We start from the raw sequence: 12,082 nt of genomic DNA, 5'->3' as shown, positions 1-12,082 counted from the left end.
AAGCAGTACTTAGATTCAGAAATGGACCGTGGATTTTTACAGATCACATTCCCATACTCTAAGAGGGTTGCATATGGTAATGTATTGGTATTGCAGAAAATGCTAGCAAATGCTTTAATTCAGATTTAAAATCGTCCCCCGCTACGGAGTGTCATTTACTATCACAGCAGTGCAGTATTTCGTAAGCTCTTTCACATTTTCTAATGCTGGAATATTATAAAGAAGACAAAAAATAGCAAACGACATCCAATTTACAATTCTTTTAAAAAAAAATTTAATGTTTATTCATCGTTGAGACAGACAGAGACAGAGTGTGAGCGGCCGGGGGGTAGAGAGAGAAGGAAACGGAATCCGAAGCAGGCTCCAGGCTCTGAGCTGCCAGCACAGAGCCCGATGCAGGGGCTTGAACTCCTGAACTGTGAGATCGTGACCTGAGCTGAAATTGGACGCTCAACTGACTGAGCCTCCCAGGGCACCCCTATTTACAACTCTTCTTGGTAGTATAGTTTCATCTGTAACAATCAGAAAATCATTTCTACTAAAATTACATTTGGGCTTATTTTTGTGAGAATGTTCTCCTTCGTGGTCATGCAAACATTTTTGTTTCTCGTTGTTTCCATCTCACATATTTATCGGAATGTAACTCTTGTGTGTTTCATGTTCTGTTTCTGTCGGTTTAGAAAAACACTTTCTCTAAAAGTAAACAATCCATTTTAAAATTCCGTTTGAAAGTGGAATTATCAACCTTAGCTCTCTTTAGGGTTCTGTCAGCTTTACAAATATCAGAAACAACCAGTAACAGTTCGTATCAAATCGCTGAGGCAGCACAAATTCAAAACTGATCTTCTTTTCTAGGAAAGACAGTCGGTTCTTGTGAGCACCTTTTGTGTGCCTTCTCTCTTAGAGCTTCCACATCTGTTCAACGCCAAACCTAATTCCTTTAGTGTTTAGCCCCAGATCCCAGGATGTGTCTTAGGCAGGGAGAGATTCAAGGTCAAAATCGATCCATATTTCATCAAGGTGTTCTATCTCTGGGCCAAATCAAAAAACACCCCGATTTTGAGTTATTTTAAGGAGTATTAACAGCACGACTGAGGCCACACCTCAAGCACAGATAAACCAATGCTCCAAAGATGACACAGTAATACACCTAGTTTTCCAGCCTAAGTTCTGGCTGGTTCACCTTTTTCTCTACTAACCATTTTAGTTCCATTTTCTTAGGTTTGCCTTCAACAATCTTTTAAATCCGTGCATATGATTCAAGGTTTTTTATTTTTATTTTTAATTTTTTTAACATTTATTTTTGAGAAACAGAGAGAGAGCATGAGTGGGGGAAGAACAGAGAGAAAGGGAGATAGAGACTCTGAAGCAGGCTCCAGGCTCTGAGCTGTCAGCACAGAGTCCAACGTGGGGCTCGAACCCGTGAACCCTGAGATCAGGACCTGAGCCGAAGTCAGATGTTTGACTGAGCCCCAGGTGCCCCCAAATTCAAGGTTTAAAAAAAAAAAAAAAAAGCTTTTCACTTAAGTCAAAACCTGAGCCACTTCAAAATGAGTAAAATCAGTGAAATACTTATCAAGTTTTCATTTTCATTTTTGGAAGTTCATTATTATAGATAATACACATTGGTTGTTGGGGTGTCTGGGTGGCTCAGTTGGTTAAGTGTCAGACTCTTGATTTCAGCTCAGGTCATGATCTTACAGTTTGTGAGTTCGAGTCCCGAGTTGGGCTCTATGCTGACAGCATGGAGACTGCTTGGATTCTCTCTCTCCCTCTCTCTCTGCCCCTCCCCTGCTTGCTGTCTCTCTCTCTCTCTCTCAAAAATAAAAAAATAAAAAAATAAAAATTTGAAGAGCAGGATATCTGTGGGTTGTACAGGGGAAGTTGAATGGTGGAGGCACTTAGGTAAGAAAAAATGTAAACTAGGGAGTCAGATCTTTCTTGCTTTCCTTCCTGTTCCAATCTGGGATTTTAAGAGTACCCAGAAATTAATGCAGGATTTGCAATAGTGGCTGAGGAATATTTTGCAACATCAATTCATATTTGTCTTAAATCTACATATATGTACGCATAGATGAAACACGCATTTGACTTAAGGAAAGGACTGGGAACAAGCAAAATACAGTTTTAGGGATTGATTTAAAAAATTATTGGGGGCAAGTAGATACCACTGGCACCGATATGGTTGGAGAAAATAAAAGTGAACAAGCCAGAAATTTTGGCCAAAAAAGCAGGAGCATTTTTTGTGCGACATGTCATGTCACAGGGAGACCTGACTTTAACTGTACTGATCATGATGACATTCTCTAGATCAAACACAGTATTTTCTGGATCTGCCCAAAGCTGAAACGTCTTGGAAAACCACATCACATTTGACCTTGTCATCAGCCTTGGACATGTGATAGGAATGCTGACTATGGGCTTCACGTATATTTAATTTAGATACTGGAAGGCTGAAGACCTAAGCAAGACAGCGGAAGGTTCCCAAAGAGCAAATCATGGTCCCAAGTGGCAAACAGAGTTACTTTTTTTTTTAACTTTTTTTTAATGTTTATTTATTTCTGAGACAGAGCATGAGCAGGGGAGGGGCAGAGACAGAGGGAGACACAGAATCAGAAGCAGGCTCCAGGCTCTGAGCTGTCAGCACAGAGCCCCACACGGGGCTTGAACTCGGGAACGGTGAGATCATGGCCGAGGCCGAAGTCAGACGCCCGAACAACTGAGCCACCCAGGCACCCCAATCTTATCCATGTTTTAAGAGAGGCAGTCCTGTCTCCACTCAGGCATCTGTAAGAGCCCTTGTCCTCCAGGAAGCTTTCCTTGCCTTGCTGAGGGGGCCCAGGGGCACAGCCCCTTTTCAAACTTCTGATTGTTACAATTCCCTGTGAGTCCTCTGCTCCCTGCATCTCACCCCTTGTGAATATCGTCCTTCCTCAACTTCCTTCAGATTTTCTTTTGCTTCCAAAACCTTGCTCTGGCTGGTCATCACAACCCAGACGTGGGCTTAGGGTCCACCTTGCAATGCAGGGAGGGGCAGCTGCCAGCCGCTAAGCAGAGGGTGGGTCTCTGAGGCAGCGTGACTGGTCCCCTTCCATGGCGTTTCTCATCTGCCACTAAGTTCTCATGGCAACAAGGGCTCTGCAGCCAGACTCCAGCATCAGAGAGCTAGTCTGGGGGGTGGGGGGTGGGGGGGAGACGGGCAACAGGAATTAACTCCCGCAGGAGGCTGTTGAGCAGAGGCGGGTGGCCCTCCCACAGTGCTAACCCCCCAGGCATCCTCATGGTGTCCTTCCTGGGAGCCGGGCCTGTAAGAGAAGCCATGCAACCCCTGCAAGGTTTTGGATGGAATTGAGATTAAGCATATGCTGTTTCTTGGGCGCCTGTGCTGGGTGAAGGTGGCATTTCTGGAGGCCTCAGCCAGGACAGCCCCCACTGCCCCTGCAGATCCAGGAAAGGCTCTACTCCCAGCCAGCCTCCCTCTCCTCTGCGGGGAGCCCAGGGTCCCACTGACCAGCCCTGCTTCACGGGTCCCCCAGGCCTGTGCTGAAGGTTGGGAGAGGTCTGGCTCTGCTCTGACCCCTTAGCTTCAACATTATCCTATTTCTAAGTCTCTTTGAATTCTTTCGAAGTCATCTCTACCCCCAACGTGGAGCTAGAACTCATGACCCTGAGATCGAGAGCCACATGCTCTATAGAGCAAGCCGGCCAGCCAGGCGCTCCCTAATTCTTTTTTTGTTTGTTTAAGTTTATTTATTTTGAGACGGAGGGAGAGAGTTTCAAGCAGGCTCCTTGCTGTCAGTACAGTGCCCAGTGTAGGGGCTGAACCCACGAACTGTGAGATCATGACCTGAGCCGAAATGAAGAGTCAGATGCTGAACTGACTGAGCCACACAGGCGCCCCCCGGCCAAGTCTCAAATAGGGATGGGGGGGGTGGGGTCTGTGCAGTCCTCCTTTGCTGGCCAGCTGACAACCTGCATCGCGTGATTACATTGTGTGTAACGTCCTACGTATCATGAGGCCATCACTTCAAGGTTTACTCACACACCTCCACTCACTGTGGCTGCAACACTCATTTCTTTTCTTTTTTTTTTTTTTTTTGAGAGAGAGAGAGTGCGTGGGGGGAGGGCAAAGGGAGACAGAGAATTCCACGTGAGCTCCGTGCTCGGCGCAGACCAGGATGTGGGGCTTGATCTCATGACCACAAGGTCGTCACCTGAGCTGAAATCAAGAGTTGGAAGCCCAACCGACTGAGCCCCCCCAGGCGCCCGTCGTGTCTTTTCAATACAATTACTCTCGAGACACTTTTCTCCGACAGGACACTGTGTACAAGGGCGGGGTGTTTAACTCGCTTTATGGGGATACTGGCTCACCATATGGAAAAGAATCAGATTCCAACATCTCATCATATTCAGAAATAAATTCCAGATGGCTGGAAGACCTAAGCATGGAAAGTAAAAGCGTTAAACCTCCCTGAGAAAAGGGGCACCCAGCCAGCTCAGTGGAGCCAGCGGCTCTTGACCTTGGGTTGTAAGTTCGAGCCCCACGTGTGTGTAGAGAGTACTTAAAAATCTTAACAAACAAAAACAAAAACAAAAACCCTCTCTGAGAGGAACGGACAGTGAACATCACAAAGGAAAAGAGACCCCAGGGCACCAGAGTTAGTGAAGGGCACACAGAACTGTGGAGAAATAAAGGCAATATGTTTGCAGTACACGTAGCAGGCAAATGATTTGTAGCCACCCTAAAAAGCTCCTAGTCGCAAGGAAAGAGACAAGCTCAGTGGAAAAGCGGGCCAAAGTCATTTTAGTCCGTTAACAAGAGGCTCAAATGGCTAATAAGCACGAAGGATTGGCCTGACTAGCAAATCAGTCGGTTCACTGAAGCAGCTGGAGGGGTGAGACTTGGGGGGAGGAGTGCAGGGGAGCATTGGGAGGATGGAGATGTTCTGTCTGGATCGTGGAGGTCACGTAGGAGGATACATTTGGCAGAGCTATTTATCACATGTACTCATTAAAAACAAATGCATCTGCTAAGTTAGGTCTCACTGAATTTGAGAACAAAAACCAGGATGCTGCTTTTCACCCCTTAGATCGGCCAATTTCAGGCCAGATAAGGGTTGGTGAAGCTGCAGGGAACGGAGTCTCCCACTGCGATAGACGGAGCGAAAGTTAGGACAGCCACTGAAAAGTCAATGTGGCAACACGCTAACACTAAAATCTGCACATTTGGATCCCGTTTCTAGACCTGTCGCCTAGAGAAATCCTTGCTCAGACATGGAAATACCGTACGCGGTGTGCTCTCTTCCATCACTCGCAACAGAGAAGAGTAGAAAACACACGGAACGTTCATCAATAAGGAGGGGTGGGGAGCAGTGTAGACACACGGCGGAATGCAGTGGGAGTGGGTGGACCAGACCCACTGTGTGTGTTAACTGAAAGGGCGGGCCTACGCCAGCCGACTCCATCTTGTTCTGTGTCCTTCACCTTGACCACACCTCCTCCCCTTGAGTAACCCCCCCCTCACCTGCCTAACAGGACTCGGACCCTTCCCCAGGACCCTTCCCCAGCCAATCGGCTGAGGCCATAGCCATTACCTCACCAACTGCCCCAGGCCCCAATAAAACCTTTGTCCTTTTGAAACTCGCCCTCTTTCCCTGGTATCTCACCGCTGTGTCGGTGCAGGTAGGGGATTGAGCTCGAGCTAGCTCGAATAAAGGCTCTTTGCTTTTGCATCGGACTCGGCTCCCTAGTGGTCTTTGGGGATCACGAATTCTGGGCATAACATTTGGGGGCTCGGCCCGGGATCCCCAAGAACCCCGAGGGACCCCCGACCCGGAGAGCCTGACTGGCCACGGTTAGTGTCTGTTCTGTCTTTTCTGTGTGAGCTCATTTCTGGAATTCTGGTAGTGCCCGACGCGGTCTAAGTGGACGCACTGGAGGACCACGGGCCGGGAGTTTCGGAAGACGTTCCGATTCTCCCTTCTGGAGGGACGTGGAATCCCCTCAAAGGTCTGAGACGAGGCGGGTCGCTCCCGCTGGTCGGCGTAAGGCCGTCGTCTTTGGAGAGACGTGGAATCCCCTCATCGGTTTTGGAGGGACGTGGAATCCCCTCATCGGTTTTGGAGGGACATGGAATCCCCTCAAAGGTCTAAGCTAGCTTGCAGTTTTGCTTCCATGGAGTTGGAAGACTTTCTAGGGGCCCTCTGTCTGTTTTTGTGTTTCTCTGTTTTGTTCTGTGGACTTACTGGACGGACGTTATGGGACAGACTCAGACTACTCCTCTAAGTATTATGATTGATCACTTTAAGGATGTGAGGGGAAGAGCTAACAACCTCAGTGTGGAAGTCCGAAAAGGTCGGTTGCAGTTTTTTTGTTCTAGCGAGTGGCCAACTTTCAATGTCGGATGGCCACCAGAGGGGACCTTCAACCTCCCTACCATCCACCGAGCCAGGAGTATCATCTCTCAGCCTAAGGCGGGCCATCTTGATCAGCTCCCTTACATTATCACTTGGCAGGACCTTGTAGAAGACCCACCCTCTTGGCTTAAGCCCTTCCTAACCCTGCTCCCTCCGGAGCCAAAACCCATTCTTGCTTTGCAGGAGACAGAGAAGAGGAAAAGTCTTACCCAGCCTTCAGCACCCCTCTTCCCTGTCCTACAGGGGGGTACTGAAGAAGAATTAATTTTTCCTCCCCCGTATAACCCCTCTAGGATGCCGGAAGAACACCATCCTCCCCCTCCGGGGGAGGCAGACGCTGTTCCGAGAGCGGGAGGCGGAAACGCTCCAAGGGGGAAGCCCGCCCTTTACCAGACAAAGGGCTCAGAGGGGGCAATCCGCCTCCGCCGCCGACTCCACTATTCTGCCCCTGCGAGCCACCGGACCCCCAGACGCGGAGGGGAATCAGCCCCATCACTATTGGCCTTTCGCCACTAGTGACCTCTACAATTGGAAAGCTCAGAATCCTAAGTTTTCCGAGAAACCGGCAGGGCTTATTGATTTATTAGACTCTGTTCTTTTTACCCATCAGCCCATGTGGGATGATTGCCAGCAGCTTTTGCAGGTCCCGTTCACGACTGAAGAAAGAGAAAGAATCCTCAGTGGGGCCCGAAAACTAGTTCCAGGCGCAGACGGAAATCCCACCACCAACCAGGCTCAGATAGATGCCTCCTTCCCCTTAACTCGGCCCCAGTGGGATTTCAACACGGCAGAAGGTAAGGAGAGGCTCCGGGTCTACCGCCAGACTCTAATGGGGGGGTCTCCGAATGGCTGCTAGAAAGCCAACCAATTTGGCCAAGGTAGGAAATGTACAACAGGGAAAAGATGAATCTCCGGCCGCCTTTTTAGAACGGATCATGGAGGCATTCCGTACCTACACCCCCATGGATCCAGAGGCTCCGGAAAGCAAGGCAGCTGTTCTCATGGCCTTTGTAAACCAATCGGCCATAGACATTAGGAGAAAATTACAGAAAATAGATAGACTAGGAGAAAAAAGTCTGCAGGACTTACTGGTGGTAGCCGAAAAGGTATATAATAACCGGGAGCCTCCTGAGGACAAGCAGGCTCGCGCCATGGCGGCTGCCAGCAGTAAGCAGACTCGAGACCTGGCCAGAATACTACTAGCTACCACTGCTGACTTCCCCGAGGAACGAGACCGCCGTCTCCGGCAGCTGGCAGACGACACAAGAAAAGGTAAAGGAACCACCAAGGGGGGGAAGCAGAGGCTGCAGAAGGATCAGTGCGCATACTGCAAGGAGATAGGGCATTGGGCCCGAGATTGTCCAAAAAGAGCTGGCGGGAAGGGAAGCAAGACTGATCGAGTAAAAGTCCTAGAGCTGGATGAACTAAGTGATTAGGGGAGTCAGGGTTCGGACCCTCTCCCCGAACCCAGGGTAACTCTTAAAGTGGAGGGGACCCCTATTGACTTCCTTGTCGACACTGGAGCACAACATTCGGTCCTCCGCACCCCACAAGGAAAACTAGCCAACAAAAAGTCCTGGGTACAAGGGGCGACTGGTATGAGCCAGTATTCATGGACTACCCGAAGAACAGTAGATTTGGGAACGGGCCGGGTATCCCACTCCTTTATGGTAATACCAGAATGCCCCTACCCGCTGTTAGGACGGGACTTACTGACCAAGATTGGAGCTCAGATAACTTTCAGACAAGGGGGGCCTCAGGTCACTGATGGCAAGGGCCACCCCATCTAGGTCCTGACCATGAAACTGGAGGATGAATACCTCCTCCACCAGGAGGCGCTCCCGAGAGAGGATAATATAGACAGATGGCTATGAGAATTCCCCTCGGTTTGGGCAGAGACGGGGGGGGGATGGGATTAGCCGCTCACAGGACCCCAGTCCTGGTAGAGCTCAAGCCAGGAGAGAGTCCGGTAAGGATCAAACAATACCCCATGTCTCAGGAGGCCCGGAAGGGGATCCAGCCACACATCCGGAGACTACGAAGCCTAGGGGTACTAGTTCCTTGCCAGTCTGCCTGGAACACCCCCTTACTGCCGGTCAAAAAGCCTCACACAAATGACTACCGACCGGTACAAGACCTCCGGGAAGTAAATAAGAGGGTCGCGGACATACACCCAACTGTTCCCAACCCATATACTCTCTTGAGCTCCTTAGCGCCCTCCAGGGTCTGGTATACTGTACTAGATTTAAAGGACGCCTTCTTCAGTCTGCCGCTGGCACCCCAGAGCCAACCCTTCTTCGCCTTCGAGTGGCATGATCCGGAGGAGGGCTCCAGTGGGCAACTCACCTGGACACGGCTACCTCAGGGATTCAAAAATTCACCCACCATCTTCGACGAGGCACTACACGAGGACCTGGGTGAGTACAGAAGGGAGCACCCTGGCCTCACCCTTCTACAGTAGGTAGATGACATCCTGATTGCTGCGGACACGGCCAAAGACTGTGAGCGAGGGACCCAGGACCTGCTGGCTACCCTGGGGGCCTTAGGATACCGGGCATCCACGAAGAAGGCTCAGATATGCAGGAAGAGGGTAAGTTACCTGGGATATATCCTGGAGGGCGGACAGCGGCGGTTATCAGAAGCCAGAAAAGAAACTGTCCTAAGGATCCCTACTCCCACCTCCCGAAGAGAAGTGAGGGACTTCCTAGGATCAGCCGGCTACTGCCGCCTCTGGGTTCCAGGTTTTGCTGAGATCGCCAGGCCCCTATATGAAGCTACCAAAGAGGGGAAAACATTTAAATGGGCTGAAAAAGAAGAAACTGCCTTTAATCAGTTAAAAAAGGCCCTCCTAAGTGCCCCAGCCCTGGGCCTACCAGACATTACAAAGCCCTTCCACCTCTTTGTAGATGAACATAAGGGAATAGCAAAAGGGGTTCTAACTCAAGCCTTAGGCCCCTGGAACCGTCCAGTGGCTTACCTGTCTAAGAAACTAGACCCAGTGGCTGCCGGCTGGCCGCCATGCCTAAGAATTATTGCGGCGACAGCACTCCTAGTCAAGGATGCAGACAAGCTGACCCTAGGACAGGAGATCTGGATCATGACCCCACACGCCATTGAAGGGGTCCTGAAACAGCCTCCGGATAGATGGATGAGCAATACACGTATGACTCATTACCAGAGCCTCCTACTCAACCCTCCACGAGTGCGGTTCCACCCCAGTGCAGCCCTCAATCCTGCAACCCTGCTGCCTGACCCTGACCTAGGTGCTCCATTACATGACTGTGCGGGAATCCTGGAACAAGTACATGGATTCCGGATGGACCTGACCGACCGGCCCCTCCCCGATGCTGAGGCTACTTGGTTCACTGATGGCAGCAGCTTTGTGCGAGACGGACACAGGTATGCGGGTGCAGCGGTGGTCACCGAAACGGACACCGTATGGGCGGAGGCTCTACCCTCTGGAACGTCAGCCCGGCGAGCGGAGCTCATAGCCCTCACCAAGGCGCTGATGCTGGGAGCTGGAAAACGGCTTAACATCTACACAGACAGCCGTTATGCATTTGCCACAGCTCATATTCATGGGGCAATTTATCAGGAGAGGGGGTTACTGACGGCAGAAGGACGGACTATAAAAAATAAGCAGGAGATACTTAACCTGCTTACAGCCTTATGGCTTCCTGCCAAGCTAGCCATTATCCACTGCCAAGGGCACCAAAAAGCTGATAACCCAGTAGCTAGAGGTAATCGAAAGGCTGAGCAGGCAGCCAAGGCAGTAGCCCTTACTCCAGTCCCCACCATGACCATACAACTACCAGACCCGGGAGACCCAGTTTTACCAGACCAGCCCAAATACTCCCAGGAGGAGTTACAGCGGATCAAGAAACTCCCTATGGCCCAGGAGATAAAGGGATGGTGGTATACACATAACAAGGAGCTCGTGTTGCCAGACCAGCTCGGAGTCTCAATATTAGAGCACATGCATCGGTCTACTCACATGGGGGCCCGAAAATTAAAAGACTTAATCCGACATGCCGGAATTAAGATTCACCAACAGGACACCAAAATAGAGCAAGTTGTATCTGCCTGCAAGACCTGCCAACTCACCAACGCGAGGGCCACATCAAATAAAAAAGGAACCAGGCTCAGAGGCACCAGACCGGGAGCCCAATGGGAAGTCGACTTCACTGAAGTCAAACCAGGAAAGTATGGTTTTAAATATCTTTTAGTATTTACAGACACCTTCTCTGGCTGGGTGGAGGCATACCCAACCAAGCATGAAACGGCTCAGACGGTGGCTAAGAAGCTACTAGAAGACATCTTACCCAGGTATGGTTTTCCTGCCATGGTAGGATCAGACAATGGACCAGCTTTTATCTCGCAGGTAACACAGGCAGTAGCCGAGGCGGTGGGGGCAAACTGGAAATTACCTTGTGCTTATAGGCCCCAGAGCTCAGGACAGGTAGAAAGAATGAATAGAACCCTAAAAGAGACCCTTACCAAATTAACCATGGAGACTGGCGGGGACTGGGTGACTCTCCTACCGTACGCCCTTTACCGGGTTAGAAACACTCCTTACACTCTGGGTTTTACTCCCTACGAGATTATGTTTGGCAGGCCACCCCCTGTTATTCCCAGCCTTCGAGCTGAACTTATTGCTGAGTTTAAAGATCAAGAACTATTTCTTTCCTTGAGCGGGCTCCAGAGGGCGCACGAGGACATTTGGCCGCGCCTCCGTGCCATCTACGAGGCTGGCCCGATCGCGACACCTCATCAGTACAGGCCGGGAGACTGGGTCTACGTCAAGAGGCACCACCGAGAGACTCTCGAGCCGCGCTGGAAGGGACCCTACATCGTGGTGTTGACAACCCCCACCGCTCTCAAGGTAGACGGCATCGCGACCTGGGTCCATCACACCCACGCTCAGCCAGCGGACCCCTCCTCGATCCGGAAGGACGTTGTCACGCGATGGGCCATCAGTCGGGACCAACACAACCCGCTCAAGCTCAAGCTACAGCGCATTTGACCTACCTAATATTGGTAACTCTGTTAACTGCTTGTCATTGCTCATGCTGCCGGGAGTCCCCACGCCCCCCAAAACATCACCTGGCAGATCATAGACACCAGCTTGGGGACAATACTTAATCAGACGTCCCAGAGCCACCCCAGGGACACTTGGTTCCCAGAACTTTGCATAAACCTCCAAACTCTGTTCCCCTTGTCACCATAAATGCAGCCGGTCCCATGATTGGGTCCCTAAGCTACATGACAAGGGGGGAATGAAAGGGCGGGCCTACGCCAGCCGACTCCATCTTGTTCTGTGTCCTTCACCTTGACCACACCTCCTCCCCTTGAGTAACCCCCCCCTCACCTGCCTAACAGGACTCGGACCCTTCCCCAGGACCCTTCCCCAGCCAATCGGCTGAGGCCATAGCCATTACCTCACCAACTGCCCCAGGCCCCAATAAAACCTTTGTCCTTTTGAAACTCGCTCTCTTTCCCTGGTATCTCACCGCTGTGTCGGTGCAGGTAGGGGATTGAGCTCGAGCTAGCTCAAATAAAGGCTCTTTGCTTTTGCATCGGACTCGGCTCCCTAGTGGTCTTTGGGGATCACGAATTCTGGGCATAACATTAACATGGGGTCATTTTAAAACAATGCCGAGTAAAAG

The 12,082-nt window shown here is 50.6% G+C and overlaps 1 protein-coding gene across 1 annotated transcript; it reads left to right on the top strand.

Moving 5' to 3' along the window:
* Positions 1–6,696: 6,696 nt before the first annotated feature.
* LOC147571762 (uncharacterized) lies at positions 6,697–11,997 on the top strand (the record flags this gene model as incomplete). The annotated part of the gene is given in 5 exon segments (XM_086695959.1): positions 6,697–7,248; positions 7,250–8,317; positions 8,320–9,006; positions 10,459–10,742; positions 11,109–11,997. Coding segments are annotated over 5 exon segments (2,922 nt in total), but the record flags the coding sequence as incomplete, so codon positions are not given.
* Positions 11,998–12,082: the final 85 nt, after the last annotated feature.

Source organism: Puma concolor, chromosome F2 (assembly GCF_028749965.1).
Source record: "Puma concolor isolate L17-30 chromosome F2, mPumCon1.1.hap2, whole genome shotgun sequence".
Classification (NCBI taxonomy): domain Eukaryota; kingdom Metazoa; phylum Chordata; class Mammalia; order Carnivora; family Felidae; genus Puma; species Puma concolor.
Note: the sequence above shows the minus strand (reverse complement) of the source record. Positions and strands in the feature narration are given on the sequence as shown.